This window comes from Euwallacea similis, chromosome 26, assembly GCF_039881205.1.
Source record: "Euwallacea similis isolate ESF13 chromosome 26, ESF131.1, whole genome shotgun sequence".
NCBI lineage: Eukaryota > Metazoa > Arthropoda > Insecta > Coleoptera > Curculionidae > Euwallacea > Euwallacea similis.
This window is the reverse complement of record NC_089634.1, coordinates 403,719-431,151: the sequence shown is the minus strand read 5'-3', so window position 1 is coordinate 431,151 and position 27,433 is coordinate 403,719. Positions and strand designations below refer to the sequence as shown.

Sequence of the window (27,433 nt, the reverse complement as noted above, 5' to 3'; positions counted from 1 at the left end):
GAATTCAAAAAACATTTTTTTAATTAAAATCGTCGGAGAAAGCTGAAAATTGGCATATGGGTATAAAATAAGAAACTGAGAAACTTTTTCCCTTGCGATTTTTCAAAATTTCGAGAAAGAATGGCAGATTTTGAATCTCTTTGAAAAAAAATTGCAATTTGACTGTTATAGACAGTCATTTATTTTTCGATTTGTACCTCATTTCTCCTCATTTGTGAAGCACAACCCGAAAGCAAAGACAAAATTTTCCCAATTTCATAAGGATAAAAATTTCCCATATAATGCGAACTTTGTGGGTGACACTGTATATCCGATACTATCAACTTGCGGAAGAGGCATATTTTTCCGATCGTCACTATTTGACTTGCAGTATTTCCAGATTTTCGTTGCAGCCTTGCTAATGAATAGACTCATAGACTTCATAGACTGGTTCGGTTCCGTATGTCTCGATTTTGGCCAATCCTCCCAGTCCGTATTTCTTACAAATCCCCGAATCTGTGCGTCCACAACAATACAGAATTTAATGCTTTCCATGGGGCATCCTTTACCCTGCCTACCCCATTGGTAGCGCGCCCCTGGCCAGCATTCTCTCCAAGAAATTAAATTGGCTGTTCAACTTGGGCTCTATCGCTGAGCCAGTTTTAGAGCTATTTGCAAAAATATGGACCAACACACCCCATTCTCCCTCTGCCCTCTCACCGGTTTCGGGAGAACGGTCAGTGGCGCACGTAAGTTCTCTTAATTTTGCTTTACCATGAGCCTAATGAAACCAACACAAGAGTGCTCTTTAGCCATCATGAGTTGACGCTTTGTTTATCCCTCGAGATTTCGCGATGATGGATGACTCTTAAGACACGTCAAGGTGATAATGCCGCCCACGCGTTCGCAGACGATAGAAAGTTCCTCTTATTATTTCTAATGTGTGGTTTCAATAAGCCAGGAGCCCCCGAGCCTTGTCATTGTGTTCGTAGCCCAAAAGAATTGCCTGCTATTCGGCATTTCCTCACATTGTCACTGGAGCTCAAATCGGACGGAATATGCTTAAGGCAAAAAGTGAAATCACTACCATACGCGAGGAGTTGTGTAACGTGATCTTGATAAATCGATAATTAAGAGTTATTTTTAAAAGAGTTTTTGAGGTCTAATTACGTGCATTTAGGTGCCCAGGTTCCCATAAAGCTTCGCTATTTCAGCTTTGAGCCCCCGGCCGCTTTCGTGATAGGCATAAGCCGACCGCCCGCAGTCAAATTGGCAAAGACCATAACACAATATTTAAGGTTAATTAAGTCATTTTTTCCTTGTTGGGAATTCAAAGAGTGTGAGCTTAAAATCGCAGTGGTATTTAGCTATAGGATTTCCTACTCTCGTTTAATCCTACGGCTTATTTTTGCGTTGTTTCGGTGGCCTAGAAAAAACTTGAATAAGTGCCTAATTAGACGGCGAGAATAAGGGAAACCAGTCGAAAAGCATTAATAAATAATGGAAATTTTATTTAGTTTTCTGGCTGGTTGGAGTAATGCACGCCGCAGACAATCAATCTCTCCGAAAAACTATTATTGGCCATTATTTCGCCGTTATGGTCGCAGTCTAAGGCGGACTCCTTATTTAGACCGACAATATTCGGGGTAATTGACCACTGTACTCGTCGAGGCTTTCAAGCAGGTGGTTGCTTTATTGACGTATATATAACAACCATACCGAGTGTCCTAGTTTTATGATTTAGCTCGCTCTTGCGGGGCCGACAGACCAATTATAACTATGGAAACTGAAGGTATTTTTCGTTGTTTCAGACACGTCCTCCACCACCGACAATGCATCCCCACTGACACCTGAAATATATGGAGCTGAAAGAGCCAGTGATAATGGACGTATCCGACACATTTCGATCAAGCGACCAGGAGATGTCCAAAACCGACTTCTTCGACTTTGTGGTCAACCCGGACACGAACGATCCGCAGACGATCCAGCAGTTCGCCAAGCAAATGCGAAGCGTCAACGTTTTCCTGAACAATGGCACCGACGAGGACCATCACACCCGAGAGACCAACAACAACAACATGATCATCACCGATATTCCCACGACTACCTCCGACAGCACCACCATTGCCAACTTCGACGCCAACCTCTGGAACGAGAAAGATACAGTCAAAATAGAAACTGCCATTTTAGAAGACTTGAACAAGTACTGCTGGACCAACGACGAAGTCAATGGGGTCGTGCAGATTAAGCAGCAGGGCGGGAGTAGTAATAGTAACACTGATGGGCAGATATACACCACGCTTACGGTGCTCAATGGGCTGGAGCAGACGCCCAGCACGTGGTATCGCCAACCTTTGACCATCAAGGAGGAGGATGTGTCGATGTCCAGTCCTTCGGAGATTGACCAGCACCTGCAAGGGGGAGGGCTGGACATTGACTCTATTCTGAGCATAATGCCTGGCCCTATCAACGCGTTCTACGGGGAGGGCACCATGAGTCCTAACACTGATGGTCTGATCAAATCCGAAACGTTCACTTATGAAGACAGCGGGTTTGCCGATAATAAGGAGGAGCTGGCTAATTGCCTGATCATTAACACGCCTCTGCTGGAGGCCCACGATAACTTTAATAACAATAACAACGACTGGAAGCTGACCAACAACAATACTCAGTCCGAGTCGGCGGACTCGTTGCTACGCAGCGCTTTGCAAGGAAAAGCGTTCGTGCGTTACAACGGAACGGTCAAGAGCGGCGCTAAGGTAGCTGAGAGCAACGTGGAGCTACGCAGGTGCTTGTCGGAGTCTCCCACCAAGACGGAAACCATTTACATCGCCAAGGAGGAGCCGGAGACGCAGTTAACTACGATAGTCAGCGACATAGATGCAAATGGCAAGGTGGTGTTTAAGGAGGAACCGCAGGCGGACAACCCCTCGAGCACCCACAACGTGGACGATTTACTCTTAAGCCAACTAGATCACCCTTATTCGGAAGACTTCGAGAAACTCAAGCGGATAGCCAACGAAGTAGCCGAATCGGTCAATCAGTACTGCATAGACACGTCCTCGACTTCGGACAACCAAGTCCAAGCCAGCATCAGTTCGGAGCAGATCGGGATCTTGTACAACATCACCTCTCCCATTCAAATCACCGCCCCTTTAGTCACCAGCACCAAGACCACAAAAAAGTACAAGAGGCTGAACAACACCAGCAAGAACCAGGCGAATTTACAAAGCGCAACGTCGACTAGTAATGGGGTGCGCAAAGAACGGTCGCTGCACTACTGCAGCATCTGCTCCAAAGGCTTCAAAGACAAATACTCGGTCAACGTACACATTCGGACCCATACGGGGGAAAAACCTTTCGCTTGCACGTTGTGCGGGAAAACTTTTAGGCAGAAAGCGCACTTAGCTAAACATTATCAAACGCACATAGCTCAGAAAAATGCGGCGGCTGCAGGAAATGTGTCCTCCACCAAGAGCAAGAGCAGGTAGCTTGGTTATGGTTAAATCCATAGATACGGTTTATCGCAGTAAAAATGCATGGGAATGGTTCAGGAAATTCGTGCTAATTACCTCCAATAAAATATTAATGTCTTTCGTCTCCTTGCGAGAGTTTCTCCACTCCTCCAGCTTTAGTTCTCCTAGCTTCACCAAGAAGAAAAGAACCTGAAGGGATGATATTTCTCCCCATATGTAGTGTAAAGTTCTTATTCTGGAGGTTGGTCTGTGGATTCATTGAAAATAATTATTTTTTAAAGAGATCGAAATTGCCCAAAATCAAAAATTATCAACGATTTAACAAGACGCAGGTGTCTGCAAATGTGTATACATTCCACAAAAATCGTTTATGAGAGTAATGTCCGTGATGTAACATTTTAATAATTGCATAATTTACCTCTCCACCATATTAAAAGCGCAATATTGTCACTTTAATACATAGTAATGTAACTGGTTTGCTACATTATGTTACGAGAAGCAGAATTTCTCACACTTTCTATACCTATAACATCAATCAAGTAGTTTCTTCTCGCCTATCCAAGGTTCAGCATGATTGTTTCATTGCTAAGGTTTCATATACAAAGGGGCTCGGGTCATTAACGAAAATCGCAAAAATAATATGAACAATAGAAATTAGTTCTACACGCGTTCTTGACAGCATGGAGAACGAATTGTATCATAAATGATTTTTTTTTCAAAATGAAAGAAATTAGGTGTTTTCTCATTTCCTCTCAAAGGGCTTACGTTGACTCAGTTCAGATAATACTATGTACTTAAACATTATAAAAATAACATTTTATTTTCAAGACTCTTAAATTCTTAAATTAGCTTTTTGTTGACTGAATGGTGAACGAAAAATTTCGCTCAGTTTACTGTCGACTTATCAAGTTCCTTATTTTCTGCATAACATGGTGAACGCACTCTTAGCAAAACTTGTATATTTTGGAATTGCTCGTCCCTATAGAACCGTTCCTCAAAGGCACTTAGAAGAAACGATGTAAACTTATTGGGAGATATCTATGGTTTAACCTAAGGTTTAGTTGATCTCTGATTCAGACAGCTCTGGAGTGGCACATTACAATCCTCGCCAATACATGAACAGGGCGTCAAAGATTTATATCTATCAATTTTTGACACCCTGTATTATTTTTTCTTTTGAGATTATTCCACAAATTGTCAAAGTGTACCTACTCATGTAGGTGTGGTGTGCAGGTTTTGTCCCATGGACAAGAGTTAACCATATAGTGTTCTCGTCAATACACAGAGAGAAAAATAGCCAATGCGGTCACAAGAACCACCATGGCTGTTATCCGATGATGTTATACTTTTACATGCATTAAATTAATTCGAAATATATGAAATATCTGGTTCCTATCAAACGTCTGCTGCAAGCTATCTACCAGCTCCTCTTGTTAATAATTAATATTATTTGTATAAAATAATGTGCTGTGATGTTTAAATGTGAAATTAATTTAAAAGCGAGATGTTAAGCTAGTGAAAATCTGCCTAAATTTTTTCTTGCCATTTCTGTATTATTATTTAGTTATTATTTATTTGTCGTTTTTAATAGTAGCACTTGTTTCGCGCATTTTGTATATGGATATACGGGGTAGGGCGTAAATAATGTTTTAAGCCAACTATTTCCTATAACATAAAGTATTATCGACCCTGTCCCGTATAAGTAGTTCTAATGTAGAAATTAATAACTTGTATAATAAAACCTACAAGAGACAACGAGATAAATGACAATGTAATTTTTAGCATTTTTTTAAATTTTATAGAATTTTTAGCATTTAACGTATAGCCCTAGATATTTAAATCTTAATGTAAATACATAGTGAAGAAACATCCGTCCCTGTAACTTGTGCTGTTGAGGTTTAAGGCACCTCTAAAAATGCTCCAATCGATTGTGAGCCCTTATATTAGATAGCAACAATGGATCTCAACCTTTTCTTTCGAAATCAACATGCCTAATTCAAAAATTGGACACCTCCAGCTATATGATTGATATAAAGGCTCTAAAATCGATTGATCGATGATCACCTTTTGTAGATTTTATACCGCGTTTACCTAAAAATACTCATTTTACTACCAGCTCAAACTGGCTCCCGAGAGAGTGCTGAGCGGTCCTTTTGTACTTAATAAAAATATTAATATACGGCAGTGTGTTATTGTTCTTACGAATGCTGCTCTTTATGCGTCTTTACTTAAGTCTATATTTTAGTACCTGAGACGCCTGTGTGCAAATTTCTATTTTTACGAAAATTTATCAACGAATTTAAAAAGACAGTGGCGTTACTTAGACCCTTCAAAAGGATATTTTCGCATTATCTTCCATCTCTAGTAGGCGAATTTTTACACACAGAGAGTTAATGTTATGTATAGATATACCAGATTTTATATGATGTCTTTTTTTATTGTGTATTATTGATTTTATTCAAGTATTTTTGTAGTTTCAATATTATATTTTATAACTTTTTTATTATTTTTTTATTATGTAATGTTTTATAAAGAAGTAAAATTTTTATTTAATTTCTGGTTTTATTTTCCTCAACAAACTTAAACTGACCAAAATTTATTCATTTACAATCAATTATAAATTATGCCTGTCCAGGCCTTGTTGGGTCCTTACTTATTATAATGACATTATCACCTCTCACAAACATTTGTGTAATGAACTGTTCCATCTTCCAACCACTTAGATCCCCTGGCATATGGGTTTGCCCTTTTTGTATCCCCTTAGATGCATTCTTCCAACATTCTGTAACATCTTTCAAAAATAGGTTCAAATGTCTGTCAAAAGCTGCCAATGTTCCCAGCAGGACTGTATTATGCCTACAATAGACACGCACTTTATCCTTTTGTTTTATGGAATTGGTTAGCATTGCAAAGGGCCCATTGATGAGTTGTATTATTTCAAGTATTTCCTTCTGTTTCCTAGATAGTTTTCGATATGACACTTTATTGATACTGAATATTACGGGTAGAGAGTTGGACATTTGAGGGTCTGAGGGAATTAAGCCCATTGGATTAGTGAGATTCATGTTGCACTGGGTGTAGATAGAAGTTCCTATTTAAAAGATGAATGGCAAGAGTATTTAACAACTTTCTGAGAATGTTTGTAAATGTAAAATTCTGATAGACATTTTTTAAGCTTAAGGCATTTATTGCTTTATTTATCTTGACCGAATGCTTTTTTTTGTACTTCTACCAGGGCCACAGCAAAGGAAACAATTTTTTGTGATTTACTCTTGGTTGTTAAATGAAACTTCCATTAAGAAAAGAAGTATTTATTCAAAATGCTTATTGGTAAAATACAAACCGGTCATAACTCACATTACAAACTAAAATTTATTCTTAGAATTCTAAAAGTCTTGAAGGTACCTAGGATTAGTCTCCATGGCGCCTTAAATCATCTTTTTCCACTAACCCGAAGTGGCTACCGGATTCCTCACGATCAAAATGACCGCATCTCCCCTTAAAAACATCTTAGAGATGAACCTATCCTTGTTCACAGCCTTCGCTTTCTTCTTTCCTTTGCCAGGTCGAGGTTCCTCCTTCCACATCTCTTTAACATTCTCAAGCACCATGTTACAATGCCTGTCGAAAGCCTTGACTCTACCTAGCAACTTTTTGTTGTTCCTGCAGTTGATGAGTACCTGAGTGTTGTTCTTTACCGACTGCGTAAGTACCGAAAGGGGTCCCGTGTTGAACTCTTCTTCTTCGCGAGCCTGGAGCTCGTCAGAGGACATTTCTGATTTGGGCTTAGTGAGGGCCATTTTAGGAGGGTTTTCAGCTGTTTAAGTAACGTAAAATGGGGCTTTTTGCAGACGTTTCCACGGGTGTTATTTAGGCAGGTAAAAATTTTGAGGTTATGTTTGAAGAAACGCCGTTGTATAAGATAAATGACAGCAATGACAATGACTTATAGATGAGACACAAGTAGAAGAACTTCAAAGTTATATTTGTTAAATGAATGATTACTGTAACATTTTTGGATGGACTTTAATACCCCATTCAAGAAAATCGCCAAGATAAAATAGTAAATTATTAGAAAATAATACATTTCTTCTAACATATTTGAGGTGTATTCTAATACTCAGTTGTAAAATTACTATCAATTCAAGAAAATAATAAACATGGCGACGTAGTTAGTCATACAATTTAAAGTATCTTAATGAAGATTTAAAATTTACCCTATCTGCGTCAGAAATAGTTGAGGACATTAAAGCCAAAAATTCGTTTTAAATTATCTCTTTCTCCTTCGATACATAAATAAAATTTTGCTACTAAACTACATCCTTAAAGCTATAACCCTGTAAAACTTCACAGTAATAAAAACTACATTAGAGGCACAAACATTAACATTAACGACATTGTTGCTTCTTGAAAAAATTTAACTTTTAATTCTACTTTAAGTTACTTTAGGAACTAACGGTCATCAAGAACCTTTATAGCAAAAATTCCCTAAGCACTGCCATATCGAGTTTCAAAATTCTGCTTCGCCACCTCATAAAGAGCTTCAGCCATTGCTTTTCCAGTCTGCTGGGTCATCCCATGTAGCATCCCGCTCTTGTCCTGCAAGAGCACAAAGGGATGGTCGTATTCTTTAACACTGCCCGCATCCATGACCAAAACTTTATCCGAATCCATTACAGTGTTCAATCTGTGCGCGATGGTTAATACCGTGCAGTCCTCAAACTTCCTTCTTATGGTATATTGGATCAAAGCATCGGTTTGGGGGTCCACGTTGGCAGTAGCCTCATCCATAACCAAGATCTTGTTATTGCGCAAAATAGCGCGAGCGAGACACACTAATTGCCTTTGACCAACGCTGAAGTTTGACCCACCCTCGGCCATTTGGGAGTTGAGGCCTGATGTCAAATCCTCGACTGCCTCCTTCAGTTCCACGTCCTCTAGGGCTCTCCACAACTGGCTGTCACTGTACTCGTCGAACGGGTCCAAGTTCTTGCGCATGGTACCAGAGAATAGTACTGGTTCTTGGGGAATGATCGAGATTTTGAGCCTCAAGTCGTGCAGGCCAATTTGAGTAATGTCCACATCGTCCACTATTATGGCTCCTGAGGTTTCGGTGAGTTGGAAAAGGGCGTTTATCAAGGAGGACTTCCCTGCTCCAGTGCGGCCTACTATGCCTATTTTTTCTTTGGATTCCACTATGAAGTTCAGGTCCTTTAGAATAGGAGGATCACTATGGAAGTACCTGTTGGAACAGGTAATATTAGTTAATGATTTTCAGTGGTCGCAATGACGATTACTTTAGGAACACGTGTTTAAATTCAATTTTCCCTTCACTGGGCCATGATTTTGGGGGCTTTTTCGAAGGCTTGGAATCCAAATCGGGCTCATGCTCTATGGAGCTGTACTCCAACACCCTCTCCACTGAAGTCATTTGGTTTTCCAACTCAGTGGACTGACGCATGCCCCACTGGAACATGCCAGTCAGGCCTATAGCTTGAGTTATGGCCAGCCCGACATTACCACCGAATTTCTCTTTAAAAAATTCATTTAGCGAACCAACAGAACAGCCGAAAAATGAGACACTCACCATTTCCAATGACCAAGAAGCTGAACGTGACCAAAGTGATATAAACAATGCACACCAAATCCAGCCAATACCCAAAGGCCCTTGAACTGGAAATGAAGGAGAACCAGGCGGAACTGTGCAGATCTTGGTGCGAATCGAACTCTTGGGATAAGACCTCCTCTGCCTTGAAAGCTCTGATGGTTGTCAAACCTTGGAGAGTTGCATTCAAATGGGAGAAAACTGGGCTTCGAGCTGGAAATTACAATGCATTACATTCCCATATCTAATACGCCCTATCCTAGATACTCACTAGTCCCTTCCAACCTCTTGATGCTTCTGCTAGTCTTCAAATAAAAAATCCTCATAAAATGAAACACAACCCCAATGACCACAGTGGGGAGCAAAATCCATGGACTCACGGCAGCTACCACTACAATAATAGCCAAAAGAGCTAAGCCAATTTGCAAAACATCCACCAAAGAAGAAGTTAGCATCTCATCTATAGCCCCCATATCCTTGGAAAACCGATTCAGAATCCTGCCAGCACTATTGGTATTGAAGAAGCGCATTGAGGCTCTTGTAATGCTCTGGAACATGTTGTTGTGAAGGTTGGTGGATGCTTTCATGCAGACAGCAAAGAAAACGAAGGCTCTAAGTAAGGTGAAGACCACGAGGAGCACCATCAAAGTAGAGTAGACGTAGATGCACGTTTCTCTAGAGAAATGCCAGAAATCTCTTGCAGAGGTTTGGTCAAGGACTGTGTTTTTTAAGGAGGCTGAAGGGATGGAATCTGTGACAATTGGGGTAATTTGAGAAGTGTTGAAACCGTTGGTCTTGGAGTCGATGTTAGTAAAATCTTGCTGCTCTATGTTGACCCTATTGAGGATTAGTAGATTTTATTGAGGAGGATTTAAATATACAGGGTACAACATATCATGGAGAGATTTCAGAGAGCAATAGTACTCTGTAAAATAATTTAAAAATGCTAATGGATCTATTACAATTTTTTTTATGTTGAAGAGTACTTTCGCGCTCTGAAATATCTCCATCGTGATATGTTACCTTCTGTATTCTTACCAGAATGTTATGAAATAATCAATGAGGCTGCCAAGAAACTGAGCCACAAAGAAGAGGAAAAATGTCATGGAAATAACATAGGCGTTGCCTCCTGCTTTGAAGTAGGCCGAGTAGACTTTTGCTCCCACTGAACCAGAACTTTTCTGTTCTTCCACCTAAAAACCAGATTTATTATCAGGCTAATTGAAGAAATCAAATTTTATACCTCTTTTGGAGCTTCAACATCTAGAGAGTTACCACTATGTATCGAATTCTCTCTTTCATGTTTGGACACCTGAGAGGACATTCTTCTGCGGAATTCCTTAACGTCGGGCACTTCTTCAGAGCTATCCTTATCTAACAGATTAGTAAAATCTAAACCGCTTTTCTGTAAATCCTTGTAGGAACCCTCTGCCTTAATTTGACCATTGTCCATGAACACTATATGATCCACCTGCATAGGAGCATAAACTTAATTTCTTTCTTTTGCGTATTATGGGGATAATCTTGAACTCACATCCCTTAAGTATTGCAACTGATGCGTGATCAGAACCACAGTTTTGCTCTTCAAAAATCCCGAAATGCACTTCTCAAACAAGGCTTTGCCCACATGGGTATCTACCGCCGATAGTGGATCATCTAATAAGTAGATATCTGCATGCTTGTACACCTGAATGGAAATCTTGTTACTGTACCAAGAAGTGTTTGAAGACATATCTACTTACGGCTCTGGCTAGGTTAATTCTGGCCCTTTGCCCTCCACTCAAAGACACCCCTCGATCTCCCACGATGGTCTTGTCTCCATAAGGTAAAAGATGGAAATCTCTCTCCAAGCAGCACTCCCTGACCACTGCATTGTAACGTGCTCTATCCATTGGAAGACCAAAGAGGATGTTTTGCCTCACTGAACCTAAATTGATCATTTAATGGAGAATTTTACTTATTAAAATCTCGACTGACCAGCAAACAGCCATGGTTCTTGCGAGGCATAGCTCAACCGTCCATTAATCTCTAAATCTCCGCTGCTAAGTGGAAGTTCTTTCAATATAAGGTGAAGGAGAGATGACTTTCCACTCCCCACAGGCCCGATCACTGCCAATAGGCCTCCAGAGGGCACCATAAGAGTTATATCAGATAGGGTGTTCTCGGACATGGACATTGTCCACTTGGCATAGGCGTTTTTAATGTAAATTCCGAATTGCTCTTTTTTAATTCCAGATTCCTGAGAAGTGGTACTTTGGAAGTTGGCCCTGGCAATCTCAGTTTCGCTGTACTGCATGAACTTGTTGAGTCTGCCTATTGAGACCATGGCCTCGGCCACCTGCAGGTAAACGAGTTTGGAGTGGAAATATGAAGACTATTATCGATCAATGTACCTGTCCGATTCCCTGAGGGAAAAACACAGTCATGGTCTGACGCAAGATGTTGTAGAAACTAGTCAACACGAAGACCTTTTCTGCAGTAACATTGTTCCCAAATAACACATAGGCTAAAATGCTAGCGAATATGGCAATTCTCGTGTTGTAGATGATGAATGATAGTTGAATTCCTCGCATATACGAAGACTTTTTGATGGCTTTGATTTCGGTTCTGCATCCATTAATTGAGCCTTAAAATGTTAATTATTATAATCATCATTGTTACCTTCTCACGAGTTCAACCAGCTTGGCAAAGGGCTTCTCCCAGGCGTACATCTTAATCACCTGAATCCCGTGTATAATCTCGCTCATCAATCTCACCCTCTCATCAGTCCGCAGGGCAGTCCTTAAGCGAAATATTGAGATTCTTTTCCCCAAATATACTAAATAAATCCAGTTTAAACTCAACCGATCTCAACAGAAATTTTCGTAATTATACTTTGCAGTGGAATGAAAACAATGAGTGCGACCACCCCAATGACCGCAGAAATCCCGACTTGGAGGTACATTAAGTAAGTGCAAAGGGCCGTTTGTACTGGGCCTAGCCACAAGTGATGGGCGAAGATCATGGCAACGTCAAAGCGATTAACGTCGTTAGAGAGCAGGTTTACGACTTGTCCCACAGTCGTCTGACCCAGAGCCGTTTTGCTCAGTCGCAGGCTCTTCCTGTAGATTAGAGAGCAGCACGCTATCCGCATTTTCATCCCCAAGTGGCACACCCCCATCATGTAAGGATGAGAGATGAGGACGTTGCTCAAGGAGCAGAGCACCACCCCTCCGGCGTACCAAAAGGCTTGGTCTAGGCTTATCTCTAAGTGGTTTGGCATGTAGAATTGAATGAGTTGGCCTAGGAGTAAGGGCTGGGCCATTCTGCGGAATGATACAAGAAAATCAATACCATGTAAATAGGTTACGGCTTTAATGAGCCTATTGAATAGATCTTAATGGGGTTCAAATGTTTATATATATATTGTATATAATCATTTTTTTCTTTATCTGACTGGTTTATCTGACGAAAACTTGACTCCCCCTTAATCTTGAGAAATAAAACCTTTTCGAAAAATTCCCACAATACATCAAAGCAGTTTTTGAGGGGAACGAATTTTTATAGAAAATTTAACTAGCAAACTTCATCCTTATGCGCGTCACAGCAACCAACTCAAAAATTTTAAATGGCACGAGGGGTTGTGTAACACCTCACAAATTTAAAGTTTTTCAAAACTACATTCAATGATGTAATGCCATTCAAAATCTATCGATTAGTTTTTGACAAAACCGGTATAAATTCGGTAAAAAATGCCATACAAATTCAGTTAAATTGTATGTAAACAAAGAAAAAACTTATTTGTTAATAGGAAATTGATTCATGTTCGATATTGTGCTCACAAACAGTCTTTAATTATTTTCATTTATTTATTTATTCTCTTATCCTTTTAACCAAAGTCTGTTTGTGAGCACAAAATCGAAAACTCATCAATTTCCTATCAACAAACAAGTTTTTTCATTGTTTACATACAATTTAACTGAGTTTGTGTTGCATTTTTTATGAAATTTATTGCTGTTTTTCTCTGAAAATAATCGATAAATTTTAAATCGCATTACACCGTTAAATGTAGTTTTGAAAGACCTCCAATTTGGGATATCATATAACTCCTCCCGTCATTTAAAACTTTTGAGAGTGTTGCTATGACGCGCATAAGGGTGAAGTTTGAGGGGTGAATTTTATATAAAAATTCGTCCCTTTCAAAAACTATTTTGACATATTTTAGGAATTTTTCAAAAAGTCTTTTTTTAAGATTAAAGAGAGGGTCAAGTTTTCGTTGGATGACCCTGTATATTCTAAATACCCACATTCAAGCAAGTGCACACTAACTATTTCTAGTACAAGACACACGATATTTACGGTTTAAAGGGTAACGTCTGATTACCCTCTGGAACGGTAAATCTGCTCACCAATTTCCCTAAGAATATTGGTTGATTCACCCTGTATATCAATAAAAATGAGAATATCACATGATTGATCGGATGACTCACCTAATGGCCTCAGATATAAAGAGCACTAGCCCATAAAACATGAATTCCCATCCAAATACACGGATGAGCACCCTCAGCAACGAGGGGGGACGATTACCTTTCCTCGCCCTCATTTCTTCTACCTTCCAGCATTTTTCTATTAAATTCCCTAGACGAGATGATTTGTGCTCCAAGAGAGCTTCTGTGAGATCCGACTCCTCCAAGTCTTTCCTAGCTCCCTGTAGGAAGGTTGGTATCGTGTACCTGTAAGGTACCACCAACAGTCATTATATGTCAATTTAAATTCAAATAGAAAAATCAAATTATAGTAAAATATGGACGCAATTTACGGGAAGGTGGCCCTAATCACCGGAGGGGCTAATGGCATTGGAGCTGCGTATGTTAGACGCTTGTTCAAGTCTGGAATGCAAGGGTGCACCATCGCTGATATTGACGAGAAGAACGGGATATGTCTGGCTGAAGAAATGAACAAATGCTATGGAAGGGATAAAGCCATCTTTATCAAAGCTGATGTGACTGACCAAGAGTCTTTCGAGTGCGCTCTGAAAAAGAACATGAAAAGGTTCAAGAAGTTGGATCTCCTGGTGAACAATGCTGGTATCTGGAGGGATCGAATCTGGGATAAGATGCTCGATACAAACGTTAATTCCATGGTCCGAGGAAGTCTTCTCGGGATTAAATATATGGGCAGAAACAATGGCGCTTGCGGCGGTACCATTGTGAACACTGCCTCCATTTTAGGGCTGGAGGGCATATCTGGGGCGCCTTGCTACGCAGGCACTCAACACTTTGTCATAGGCTTCACCCGATCTATTGGAACCCAATTTTGGTTCGATCTCACTGGCATCAGATTCATGACAATCTGCCCAGGAATCACCTTGACCTCAATGATAATTGATGCCGAGAAATGGGCCTTCAATGAGTTTCCAGGACTGGGCAAGCATCTCCTTCGAGAACTGCGAAACGAACCTTCTCAAACTGAGGAAGACCTTGCTAAAGGTCTTAATTTCATGCTCAATGAGGGGGAGAATGGAAGCATTTGGGTGGGTGAAGGAGGGACTCCAATCTATCAAGTGACAATTCCTAAAATCTGCAATATGAAAACTAAGTCCTGCAAGGACAATTGAATTTATCATGATTATCTGTAATTTTGAGATCAATAAATCAAGGCGTATCATTCAAAATTTTTTGTTATGGATGTATACCGGGCAAAATAGCCCTCATACCTGGCAGAGCATCAGGAATTGGAGCTGCGTATGTGAGGAGATTAATCCACAACATCATGAAAGGATGTTGCATTGAGGATACGGATGATCGTGACGGTGCCACAGCCAAAGAAATGTGCTGATGTTATAGCAAAAATAAAGCCTTGTTCGAACATCAGCCAAAACTATTATTTTATGTAAAAACCAATTTAAAAACGCCTTTTTTGCCCTTTAAACAGGTTCCAGCACCAAGCTTTGGCAAAGGTATTGCCAAACATCCTGGTAGAAGATGATAGAAGGACTGAATGTAATGCTCAATCGGGGGCAAAGTGGGAATTTGAGCTAGTCCAAGGAGTGACCATATTCACCAAGTGCAAATTCTGTCCATTCATGGAGGACGAATATCTGCGATCAGTTGCAATGAAAATGTAATATAATACTCATGGTAAGCTTTCAGAGAATTGTACCATTATGATGGGATTGTTGTGATTTATCAGCAGCAAAGTCCAACAAAAAATATAATAAACATTCAATTACATGTTTAGGTGAATGGATTTTCATGGGCTTACCAAAACGTGGCAGATGATAAGGGAAACGCATCTTCCCTTGGGTTCGGTTTCCTTGTGGCTTTCGTGCTTCCATCCATGGTTTAAGGGGTTGCGGGGTGCATATGATTCACTGAAATGATTTTTTTTTAATTTCGCAGGAGAAAGTCGCTTTTAGGTTTAAAAAAAGAGGTCGTAAAAGAGTTTAATAAGACTTGCAGTCAATTAAAGAGATCTTGCTTTATCGACCTAAAAACCGTTTTTCTCTTATGAAGACGTTGCTCTGGCATTAATCTGAAGTACTGAATCAATATGTTATTAACACATATGAGGAAAGAGTTTCTCCTGTATTTACCAATGTTCATTTTCTAGTTTTTTTCCCTCATTCTAGGGCGAGATAGATCAGCAAATATTAACTATTAATTATCTCTCCGCTTGTTGCTATATTAATTAGGTAAAATATGTGTCAATGGAGGACGAATTAATCAATACATTATATTGGTCGTCTGCATTGGCAAAGCCATGTTTCTGTCAATTTCTTAATGTTCTGCGTTTTTATGCGTGCAACGAAAGGCTGCTTTATCATTTCATTAATTATAACAGTATGCCTCACTACCGTGCATTAATCTGTTGAAAAATGGTAAAAATAAATCGGTAAATGTAATGTTAAGGTCACGAAAGGCATTGTTTTTTTATCATTCATGTTGTAAATTTGTTTATAAAAATAAAAATTAATATAACTTTTGTTGCAGTAACATAACTTTGTGCAGAAAATTGCAAAGCACAAGTATGGAGGCACTAATATCAACTAAGAAGTTAGCAACCTGGACACATGTTACTTCAAACGAATTTTGAATATGCTCTGTAAGTATATATAGCATATGCAGTATATACTACATTATGCATACTGCAGTATAACTATATGCTATAGTATAGCCATATATACTACAGTATTTATACCCTAGCATGCGTATATAGTTATATAGTAGGGCGTTCGTCCGAGCCTTTAGTAAAGGGTGAATGTCATTATTAGTTCATTTTAACTGAGAATGCTGGGCAATTACACCGAAACATTTTCTACTGGTGGTGAGACGCTATTTCCCAATATCAAAAGGACAATAAAATTAGTTTCCTGTAAATAATAACAATCAAAGTGCAAAATTAAAAAAAATTAATAAGCATAATTCATATTGTGCCCACCGTTATTGCGTAACATTGCAAACTATTAACCATAAATATACAAACGGGAACCAACAGGATAGTCTCCCTAGTCGCCCTGGAAAATGCAGCCTCGTTTCTAGCAGGAAATACTTACCTAGGAACGAAAATCTAATTAACTATCGGGCAGCTAATAAAAACATAATCGATTTTTCAGTTGACACTATATCAGTGAGTTTTAAAGGGAACTTAAATTAGCACGCGACCGCCAAAATCTACGTACGCCGGCCGGACCTGGCTCGGTGCAGTTTGCCCACAAGAATTTCCAATACACATTTACGAGCTGTTGGATTTCTCTTACCATGCGCAAAATTCAAGGTTCATTCAAGGTTTTCAAAGTGACGTACTTTTTGAAGGCACCCGGTATGCTGAAATAAGTCCAAATTTTTATCCTAACCGCTGGCACTATCTAGCGGCATCTCTGCAACATGACTGGTAGGATCTCTATTAAATTTGAAATTAATGAAATGTCTTTAGAGGCCGTCGAATTTCTTGCGTCTGCTTAGGTATTTGTACTTCTTGGGTGTTGTAAGACTTACTGTGGTGTAAAATAAATTAAAGATATTGCTTGGAGGCAGATATACTGATTTCGACAGAGAAAATTTTAATTATTCGGTAAATTGTTGTTACCGTGTTTCCCGGAAGGTGGCGACCTCTACTAAATTTTCTCCGACACGACTCTATATGTGTCTTTCTTCAATTCATAGATGAAAACAGTGACAATTATTGTCATATACTTTTTAATGTTTCTACTTGTCATCCATAATCGTGATATTTGAGGTTAAATTAATATTAATATTTTGATTTTCAATGTTTAATAATGTTTTGTTCCTCTTTTTGTATGTTTATCAGTGTTTTTAAATATTGTCATGTTTAGCAGAAAGGAGCAACTTATCCAGAAAACTGGAGAAACTGGTGTAGGCCGCTACGAGTTTCTCAAACAACTGATAAAGGAGTTTACCACTACCAAGTCCTATGGTAAGCCGCCAGTTATCAGCTAGTTTTTGTTCTTATGCTAAAAATTGATACGTTTTTAAAGCATATCGCAGTTTATGGAAATCTGCACAAACCAACTTCCTACTTTCTGCCCAAAGCTATTAGAATTAGATTTGTCAACATGGTTTTAGGAATACTCGATATCTGATGAATTCATCAGATATATGTCCTTCCCTTTTAGATAATTCGCAGAAGGTTTTTAGCAGTTATTTTTCACCTATTCATCTTGTACTCTTGTAGTTTTTGAACGTTTTAATAATTTTAAAACGTTCAATATATTTAGGCAAATGGTACGTTTTCTTGATATTTTGGCGAATGTAGTTTTAATTACATATTATAAATAGACTGTTTTGAATTTTTCCAAAGATTGTGGTTATAAGTTCAAACATCATTACAGAAGCTCAGAAGCAAACTTTAGCAAACTTAGCTAATTTTGCTTACGACCCTATAAACTACGAGCACATCAAGCAACTTCATATCATCGACTTATTTCTCGCTCAGCTCTCCCAAGACTCTGAGGAGCTTATTCACTTTGCTTTAGCTGGTTTATGCAATTTATGTTGCGGTAAGTATTTGTAAAATTTCTCAAGATTTTAACTCTCTTTATCCGAACTAGTATTATTTCTTTTTCAGACCCTGAAAGTAGGGATTACATCACAAGCCTAAACGGAGTCTCATTGGTGGCCCAATATTTAGGCAATAGCAACGAGGAAGTGGCCTTAAACGCATTGACTACGTTATTCTATCTTTTTGATGGTAGTTCCACTCCAGTACCCGAAGACCTATTACCTAATATAGTCTACTATAAGCAGCATGTTGACCCGAGGCTTAGCAATTTGGGCACAATTTTTATCGAAACATATTTCCCCAAAAACTAGACATTTTTCTTCGTTTAAACAAGGCGACGAAGCTTGCTTTACTAAGAAGATTACTATTCAAGATGTGCAGGCATTTGCAGAGCTTAGTGGAGACGTAAATCCTATTCATACCATCGACTCACAGAGAGCGCTAGTGCACGGGGCCTACTTAAATTCTTTGGTTTCATGTGTAATGGGAACTAAGCTTCCAGGTCCCGGTTCTTTGGTTGTAGAACAGATTTTAAATTTCCCCAATAAGTGTTTTGCCGATGATACAGTTACAGTTACAGTTCGCATTAAAGAAGCCCGAAAAATCGTCAAAGTCGCTTTCAAATGTGTTGCCCAACCGGGGGATAGAACGGTCTTATTCGGGGATGCCCGATTAGTAATAGACCGGACTTTCTGCATCTAGGTTGTTATTGTAGAAATTTCCTATTAGTTCGTTGATTTTTTTCCAAAGATATTACATGAGTGCCCAATGAAGTAAGACTGAATTTAAATTGGTTTTTTTACCTATCTATCGTTGAAATACTAATATAGGGCATAACTGTATTTCGTATTTATGCGTGAAGAACGGAAATCTTGGCTTAAGGTGCAGGAACGAGCCAATTAAAGTTCTTCTTGTTTTTCTCGGGAAGTTTTTGCTCAAATTCTCGGGACCGTTATAGATTAAAAACTATCTGCTCTGTACTGATTAAACCGTCTAGACGCGCTGTTATCTTTGTACGCACACAAGGGTGCATGGGGTGAATGTAGATTTGTTTATCTTGGTTGAAAGATTTTTTACCAATAACGAGAATTATTTGAAATGGGTTTGCTACTCGGTGTCCCAGAAGCGCATTGACTTTACAATGGTCATCGTCCGACAAGATGGGCCCTCTTCTTCAAGCATTGTTGCCATTTTAAGACATTTCCCAGCAACAAGAATATTTAACCAAAGACAGTCAACAACGCCTTAAGTGTTTTAACTTTATTATTATCGGCATCTACCTATTTTTATTGTATAAGGTTTTGCGACTGAAAAATTCAGAATTCGCAGGATGCAGTCAGAGTTTCTGTTAGGTGTTCTAATGATATCATCGGCATTCTTTCACCTTGTAGAGTTGTCAAATTGACGTATCTAAACGTAGTTCCTAGTTCATGTCCCTTGCTACGACACCAAGAGTCGACTTGGCAACGCCGAGGGTACTTATAGGTGGTACTCTAGCCGAACGAGCGGGGTGACACGCACAGCAAGTACCGCGGGTCGACAACCGCGAGCAACCCCGTAGCGTTGCGCTTACACAGTAGAAAGTCACATACAAGGGCGGGTCTCTTAACGATGGGCTTGGTACCATGTTACCAACGTGGTACCTATAGCGGTCGACCTCTTTGCTCCACTTGAAAATCCGAGTATGAGGCTTTTAAGCTCGATTTGATGCGTTTCTGGGTACTCACTCAGAGAGCTAATAGGTATTAGTGAAATACGTAAGATTGAGGAATTATGGTTTTTATATGCGAACAGTAGGACGATAACACGCAGGTTGGAGCACCACCACTTTTTCCATCAATGTTTTTCTTAATGACTGCCAAAGGTTAGGATAACAACCTACAGATGTCGCTCAGATAGATTCGTCCAACCCTTTCTATAGGGCGTGCTGTTATATTTTCTTGTGGCGTCACGTGGTGGATATTTTGCTGTGTGAAAATGGCTAGAAATTAAGTTTAAAATAAAAAATACAACTTAAATGAAACAAAAGCATTTATTTTATTAGTGCTTCGCAACAGTTTTTGTACATTTAGCTGGTAGATAGTTCTTGCAGCAAAACTCCCTTCCTGCAGAAAAATTGGTTGGGTGCCATTTATCGCTGTGATTCTTCACAAACAAGAAAGCTTTCTCTCTATGCACCTCCTCCTTGTCCACTGTAGCACATATTATATCACTGCTTTTCGGTAAATGCTTGATGATCTAGGTTGGTTAAAAATAAATTTCAGTAATCACCCCTTCAAACTCCCGGGCGGTTTCGTTATGGTAGAAAGAGCAGTTTTATTATCAAACAAAAAAGCGAATCTCATTACACCCTCCATTGACCCCCGCCCACTTACCTACCGGACGTTGGGCATTTCACGAACCGTTCCCACAGCCCAGATTCATTTTCTATTCATCCTACATGGGGTTAAACGAAATTGGCCCTTTGTGTAGGGGTATTTTCTTAGCTCCCCCTACATTCTTCGAGACGTAACAAACAATAAAAAAACACTGATGTAATCAGGGCAGGTAGACCGACCTACCCGAAAGGAACGAGGGGATATTTAGCACCCTTCATGAATAAAACAAATTGAAGAGTCCCCTGTACACATGTATGGGAAACAGGCTTTGTGCACGTCCGTCCGGTGATTGTCGACGGTCAGTAGGGTGGATAATGAAATGCACACCCTCGGTCTGATGGTCAGGTGGGCTGAATGTGATTGTTTTTTTAGTAATCAGTGCTCTTACCGCCTCTAAGCACCTGTGGGTGCACTGCTTGTTCCCTACTGCGTTGTTCATGAAAGGGGTTTCGATTTCCTGGGTGAGCACTGGATCCCCTTTAGGTTGAGCCTTGGAACCCTTCTTGAACTGACTGCTGAGAAACACTCCGCAGGTGCAAGGGGTGTCTTCAGGATCAATTTCCTTTTTAAAACCAACTTATATGCCTTACATTGCCTTCATTGTACCGTTCTTACCATGGAAGATTCTTCTGATGATTCATTGTTCGAATTTGTAACGTTATTATCAATGCTGTTGTTAATATTATTGGCTACCGCCAGAACCAAATGGGGTACCAGTAGAAAGCACCCAAAGACCACCGCAAATTGAGTCTAAGTAAGTAACATTAGGTTTAATAACGAGGTCAATAATTATTTCCTATAGAACTTACCCTGTACATTCTCGTTCACCAATTAACGACTAATGCAGCATAATGAACTGATTAATTGGGTCGGTCTAATGTGCTGATGGAAACACATTTTCTGGTAGTTGAAACATTCTAAAGAAAACATTATTATACAGGGTGAATTCTGTTTATGATGAAGTCAGTTGTTTCTGGTAAATGTTTCTTTCTGATACCCCCTTAAATGTTTTGACCTTGGCGGTATACCGTGACGAAAGTAATCCGAATTAAAGACCGTAATGGGTCAAATCGATGGGTTTTAACTTTTACTTTTGTCGACCCTTCGGGTGGATCAACAGGTATAATTTACGAGAGGGCTGGGCAGTGTCTGGCCAACGAAAGGGGTCATTGACGGGGTTGAATTTTAATGTCCTAATTTCCGATGACTTGGTGATTTGATGAATTCCCACGCAGCGTTACATAATTTATGAAGGGGTTTGAAAGTACTGCCATTGAAGCTCGAGGAAATTTTTCCCCCAGGGCCGAATTATTAATATGTTGTTAGCTTTGGCATGAAAATAATTATCGCAGAAGGCAAAAAATTACTCCTCCCTCGGCCATCAGGTTCCGGAATTGAGTTCGTTTCTTCGCAGGACTTCCTCCAGCTAGGTTCCCTCTTAAATTCTCTACGAACCTTAGAAGAACTCTGTCACTTTCTTTTGGTTGGGCTCATATTAGCTCTTTGCTCAAAATACGGTCCTCTAACAACGGGGCAGTTTTTGACATTTACCACTGGGACACCGTGTATGAAACCTTGGGCCTCATTATCTCGAAAATTGTTGGAGTTGTTTACTATAGGCCGACTTGGAAAATTATTTTATATATAAATGATTAAATTCAACATATTCGAAATTCAAGTTTTTCCACATTCGTTGCTCAGTTTCCTATGTTTTTCTTTAATAATTATCGTCAGGTTTGGCTCAGATTCTAGGTCGTCTGGTCTAGGAACCCCATAGGAACGACCTAGACTAGACTGATTAGGCTAATAGGAGCGTTGTGACGTCTCGGAAGGTATTCACGAATAAAAAAGGCACTCAATCGCAGCGAAAATTTTTATGCGTCTGAAAAATGATTTGAATCTTTCGAAAATCTTCCTCGGATTCAAAGTCGTGAGAACCGAAGGATGCACCCGTTTAAGTTGCTAACTTCGTGCCATTGAAAACAGCGCATCCGGTATCATTTTGAGGCTCTGAAGAGTTGCTCACGTTGGTAACTAAAGTGTTGAATGTTGGTGCTTAATGTGAGTGTATCACCCTATATAATCCACCACCCATAACCAAGAAGCAGTACGACCCATGCAGACAGCAGACTGAAATAAATCCCAAGGCCACGTCTTCACGGGTTGTTCGCAGGCGGCCGATCGTTGCGAAATGGCCCGCAGGAGACGGGGTGACCTCGACGAGGGTGACTCAAAAAACTACCTGGTTTCTCTTCAGACGGGTTTTAAATATGCGGGAATCTGCAGCGAACGGCCCTTTGTTCACTGTTTTTCTTGGAACAGTCCGCAACAGCGAATTCCTGATCCGCACCACCACCGAAAGTGAAATCTACTGAAAATCCCCAAAACAATTTAAAGCAGACCGCAGCCCCATTGTTATTAATTTTTCTGTGTCAAGAAAGCTGCATGACACCTGTGCGTCGGAGCGTTAAATCGTATCAGTCACAATTTTAAACACGACATAATTTCAATTATTTTCACGCAAGTAACAACAAATTAAATAATCTATCGGAACCCGTTCACCTTTTGGTACCTTTGAGTTGTGCAACATGTACTTGACTTAACGTAACCCCATGTATAACACATAGAAGCCTATTTTGTAGGGTCGTTGGCCGTTGGATGCACTTTATCATCCAACATCTAAGAGGAACCGCCTGCGTGAAAGTTTTGAAGAAAATAATTTTGTCATTCTTCTATAGTCACTAGTCCGGGACAGAAACTATCGACCATTTCTCTCGATATGATCCTGAGTCGATGCCATACTGATTGTTTAAAGTCGATGGTTTTCCTGCTACGCTGAGGGGTGTCAATTCGAGCCATTAACAAAAGAGGGCCTTCAAACTTTACACTTAATCTGAACAATAAACAACGCTGGTTACATAACAGTCAGAATTCTTTCTCATGCATGGTTCCAAGGCCTGTAAACTTTGCAGTTAGCTTTTCAGCATCTCCTTCCTGCCCAAAGATGAGAGCTAGCGAAGGGGGGCAGGCCTGCAGTGAAAGAGGCGATGGGCGGGACACCACCAACGGGCAATGAACCCAAGTGGAGGATAAGCTAAAAGTGGACTTGACTTGCCCGTTAACTCTTCCTGTGTCACAGATAAAAATACGGAAAATCACAAAAATAGAGTTGCGCGTTTTTTGCCCTCGTTATTTTAAGGGGGATTTATGAAGAGTGTTGGATCTAGGAAATGGCTTGTTCGAAGCAGGATTTCCGGGGAATTATACCAAAAAAGGGTCAATCTGCAGGCTGACCTAATCTGGAAGAAGTTTTGGCGCAGGTCGTTGTCTCACGACCTGCGCCAAAACTTCGACGATATACTCCTAAGCTCCCTTCGCCTGGATATTCAGCATGCACCCACTTGGCAAAAACACACTTGAAGACGAAGCGCTGATAATGTGGATGAGGAACGTGAAGGACAGTTTGGAAGACAATCGAATGGTGGCACTGGACGGGGACAGATCAACCGAGGAAGACTTTAAATAAAGAACTTGTCCATGATAAACTTCATGACAGTTCCAAGCACTACCGGACACTTCTGCTCAGTTATCACATCTCTGTGTCAAACAGGGAGAATTGTGTGGAAATTGGAGAATCTGAACTTCAAGCAAATTGGTCCTCTGTAGATTACAATCAGCGTAAATAATCAAACATCACAATCAGTGTTAATTTGGACTAATTTGAAAACCTGGTCATAGACGCCTTATCGGTGTAACAAGGAAAAGTATCTCAACTGTAGAGCCCCACAATGAATCGGAAGGTCTTTGACCCCCATTTTTGAGATAACTGAACGCTTTCGAGGGTTCATGCTGTGTGGAGACCAACAGGTTGATAAGTTTCGTCGAAGGGAAAAAACGATTTGCAATGACTGGAAAATCTTAAATTAGACCGATCTAAAATTACGCGGGGTAAATATAGATCTGAGACGCAAAATGCCGCTCATCAACATAACGGCTAATAAACATTAGTTCTATTATCAACTCTATTGTAAACAGCCCTTATCAGGAGCAGATGGGGGTTGGATCAATATGAGCCCCAAATGCGCTCACGCTGATAGCGTTGATGGGACATTTTTCGGATGTTCAAGCAGTTAAGCTCTGCAATAAAAAGGTCCCATGATTGAGTACAAATTGTTACGATCACGTTTACGTGGGGTGAACGCACTCCTAGATAGATCGTACCGTGACGTAGCGCGTACCGCTTCCACTGTATCAAAGCCATTTTACGCTTTTTTACCCGGAAACTAGGGCTGAAGCCATCGATGATTGCGGCCATTAACACGGGGCTCAATACATTTGTATAAATATCGATGCGACCCCATCTCTAGCAGCTCAGTGCACCAAAAGTTAAAAGTCATCTGTGAGAGAACGATCGATTTTCCATAGAATTTTTTACTTCTGAAATTTATTCCAATCAGCTATCCATAGATAAGAGGTGGGTCTGTGGTTGGATTATCCTTCTGTTCAGGTAAAAATGTGAAAACACTGTAAGGAGCCTTAACGCATTATCGAGTATACAAAGTATGGAAGAAATTGAAGTAGTCAGCAAATTTGTGAACCAGCAAAAAATTAATTTCATGGAAATAACTATGGAAGCAGTTGATGATCGGGGGGGTCTTGGGAAGATTCGTCAAATTCAGTCACAGCTCTTGAATTCTCGTTAGATGATAAGGGATCATCTAAAGCTACTTTAATACCAAAGAAGAAGTCATGTGAAGTTGCTAAGAAGGAAGTTTGATGATAGATTTTAGCAGATGCCGCAGAACAAACTAGGAAAAGCAGAAGAACGGCTCAGAATTCTTCTTTGGTTCTACGGCTTATCGATTTTTACAAAATCGATAGGATTCCAGCAAAATCGATAACTAGATAAACGAGTTTTCTCGTTAGTTAAGAGCTATTCAAGCCTGTATCTTCCGATTAAAATGAGCGTACTAGAATCTTTGGTATCGGTGCTACAAATCTGTTGATTCTTGTAGAAGATTTATTGCACCTCGATGATGTCTCGCTATTCAGTACTGAAACTTCCGATTAAAGAAGAACAATGAGTTCAAAAAAAGGGAATTGAGCTTGTACTTTCAGGGTATTTCCCTGCTCGGGGCAAAAAATTAATCTTCTAGAACCTTTGGTGTCAGAGCTAGGAATTGTTGATTTTACCGACTTTTCGAGTGGGTCTATTGGCTCTCGTGATGCCTCGCTATTCAGGCCTGCAACTTCCTATTAAACAAGTAAATTGAGCTCGCATTGAGAGGATTTTGAAGATACACATTGATGCCTGTTATGACCAAAATTCAACCTTCTAGAACCATTGGTTTCGGCGTTACACATTTTTTAATTTGATTGACCCTTCGAGTAGACTTACTGGGCCCTCGCTCCTCAGGCCCGCACCTTTCTATTAAGCAAATTGAGCTCGTATTTTTAGGGTTCTAAAGACAAGGTTCAGATCATTCAAATGTATGCTGATCACTGGCACTGAATTAGCGTATTTAGATGAGAGAAGAAATATGGATTTTCTTGAAAATATGGATCTGGAATAGTAGAGCTCCTGAGCGCCTTCGATGACCTACTGATCTTTGAACGATAGAGCTACGATTCGATGAAAGTTCATATCCGGACAAAAACCTTTTAAGTTCATTTCATGGAAACTTCAAATTTCTCACACATCCCCGGATTAGTCAAGATACAAGAAGTAGAAGATGTTTAGGTTTTGCCCTAAAGCTCTGCGGATTCTCTCAATGGGACACATCACTTGACAATCATTCAGATCACACATACTGTACGGCAAATTAACTGAAGGGGCGTCGAAGTATCACTTTCCAGCTCCCACTGTTTTAAACCAAAACTCACGATCGCTTACCACCCCCTAGGTGACCCCCTAGGGTGATAGAAAACGACAAATCGAGGACACCCTCTTAAACAAAACAAACGCCAAAATCATTTGTAGCCATATATCTCAAATCCGGGGGTGGCGCCCTTGTTATTCGAACGAACCCATCTGGCAGGCAACCGCCTCCTTTGACGAAGGTTAATGCCCTCTTTATCAGTGCTAATGGGAACCTCCCGGTTTTGTTTGTAAATAAACATCTCAAATCTCCTTCAGTGTACTTAATTTTACATATTTTAATCCTCGGAAAGGTCTTCAACCCTTAGGAGCACCTCATGAGGAGCTGATGCACCTGTGTGGTAAAGAAAATCGAAAGCTATATGGGGTTGTACCCATTATCATCAGACAGGTCCTTGACCTGCCACATAGGGAGAGTGAGAAACCAGTTATATACGGGGTTGCTACTTATGGGTCGATAGTGCTGGGGCAAATGCTTTCCTGGTTGGCCCCCCAGGGACACATAATCGAATATTTCCACTATTATCGGAAATTTAAGGGCGATTTTGATGTTGCCAAGGGAACTTGCGTGTATTAACCTCATCAAAATCATGATGGCTCGGAGGTTTCCTTGGCTCCCGGACTAGTTTTTTAACTGAGGGCTTAAATTCCTCCAACCTGAATGACAAATGACTTATTTTGGTACTTTCTTTGTTTCTTTTTTATGCGTTCTGTTTGAGCGGGGGTTCCGAGGGTGCTTGTGGGAACCCTTTGCGGGTCACCGAACCTTCCCATCATAAGTCCCAATCGAATAGAAGAAAAATTCCTAGGCCACCACATTCGAACCGAAATGCGGCCAAAGTAATCTCGGTTCACTATGCAACAGGCACCGAGGGGGCGATGACCGAGCATCATTACGACACACGGGGTTATTAAACAAGTGAATAACGTTACTATCAGCCCTTCTCCTTCTACCACCCGTGGGGGCCCGCGGGGCGCGACAGAGACGGACGATCATCGAGTAGGAAGAATGCGACGATGTCGACGTGTTCCAAGTTACTCAGCCAAGTATGACAACGGGTTGGTTCTTTTCTAGTTCTGATTCGTAGTTTTATAAGGTTCTATAAGAAAGTTCGTC

At 40.2% G+C, this 27,433-nt stretch overlaps 6 protein-coding genes across 7 annotated transcripts in view; 3 read left to right on the top strand and 3 right to left on the bottom strand.

Moving 5' to 3' along the window:
* The window catches only part of LOC136416960 (transcription factor Ken-like), a 35,639-nt gene extending 29,631 nt beyond the window's left edge, over positions 1-6,008 (top strand). The window contains exon 2 of the mRNA XM_066402402.1: positions 1,791-6,008. Within this exon, the coding sequence (XP_066258499.1) occupies positions 1,839-3,470 (1,632 nt within the window). The 5' untranslated portion in view covers positions 1,791-1,838 and the 3' untranslated portion in view covers positions 3,471-6,008. The remainder of the gene's footprint in view (positions 1-1,790) is intronic.
* Positions 6,009-6,750: 742 nt separating this feature from the next.
* Positions 6,751-7,353, bottom strand: SmD2 (small ribonucleoprotein particle protein SmD2). Its single transcript, XM_066402403.1, has one exon. The coding sequence runs from the start codon at positions 7,253-7,255 to the stop codon at positions 6,902-6,904; it is 354 nt and encodes a 117-aa protein (XP_066258500.1). The 5' UTR covers positions 7,256-7,353; the 3' UTR covers positions 6,751-6,901.
* Positions 7,354-7,714: 361 nt separating this feature from the next.
* LOC136417139 (probable multidrug resistance-associated protein lethal(2)03659) lies at positions 7,715-16,760 on the bottom strand. 2 transcript variants are annotated; one of them, XM_066402680.1, is made up of 16 exons: positions 16,595-16,760; positions 15,304-15,412; positions 13,530-13,772; positions 13,399-13,479; positions 11,935-12,365; positions 11,722-11,878; positions 11,454-11,667; positions 11,038-11,398; positions 10,803-10,987; positions 10,595-10,747; positions 10,304-10,531; positions 10,099-10,253; positions 9,332-9,897; positions 9,043-9,273; positions 8,753-8,987; positions 7,715-8,697 (listed from the first exon to the last, which is right to left on the bottom strand). In XM_066402680.1, the coding sequence occupies exons 2-16, from the start codon at positions 15,378-15,380 to the stop codon at positions 7,944-7,946; spliced, it is 4,071 nt and encodes a 1,356-aa protein (XP_066258777.1). In that variant the 5' UTR covers positions 15,381-15,412; positions 16,595-16,760; the 3' UTR covers positions 7,715-7,943. The 2 variants fall into 2 exon arrangements, with proteins under 2 accessions (XP_066258777.1, XP_066258778.1); XM_066402681.1 differs by lacking the exon at positions 13,399-13,479 and having other exon boundaries at positions 16,595-16,759.
* Positions 13,806-14,662, top strand: LOC136417140 (15-hydroxyprostaglandin dehydrogenase [NAD(+)]-like). The gene has a single exon (XM_066402682.1). It carries the CDS (start codon positions 13,844-13,846, stop codon positions 14,654-14,656), a length of 813 nt encoding a protein of 270 aa, XP_066258779.1. The 5' UTR covers positions 13,806-13,843; the 3' UTR covers positions 14,657-14,662.
* A 498-nt stretch (positions 16,761-17,258) lies between the features above and the next one.
* Positions 17,259-18,514, top strand: LOC136417119 (armadillo repeat-containing protein 7). Its single transcript, XM_066402654.1, has 3 exons — positions 17,259-17,475; positions 17,891-18,058; positions 18,127-18,514. The coding sequence occupies exons 1-3, from the start codon at positions 17,367-17,369 to the stop codon at positions 18,369-18,371; spliced, it is 522 nt and encodes a 173-aa protein (XP_066258751.1). The 5' UTR covers positions 17,259-17,366; the 3' UTR covers positions 18,372-18,514.
* Positions 18,515-20,073: 1,559 nt separating this feature from the next.
* Positions 20,074-21,385, bottom strand: Fcp3C (Follicle cell protein 3C). Its single transcript, XM_066402655.1, has 4 exons — positions 21,248-21,385; positions 21,054-21,188; positions 20,827-21,000; positions 20,074-20,298 (listed from the first exon to the last, which is right to left on the bottom strand). Exons 1-4 carry the CDS (start codon positions 21,254-21,256, stop codon positions 20,101-20,103), a joined length of 516 nt encoding a protein of 171 aa, XP_066258752.1. The 5' UTR covers positions 21,257-21,385; the 3' UTR covers positions 20,074-20,100.
* Between the last annotated feature and the right edge of the window lie 6,048 nt (positions 21,386-27,433).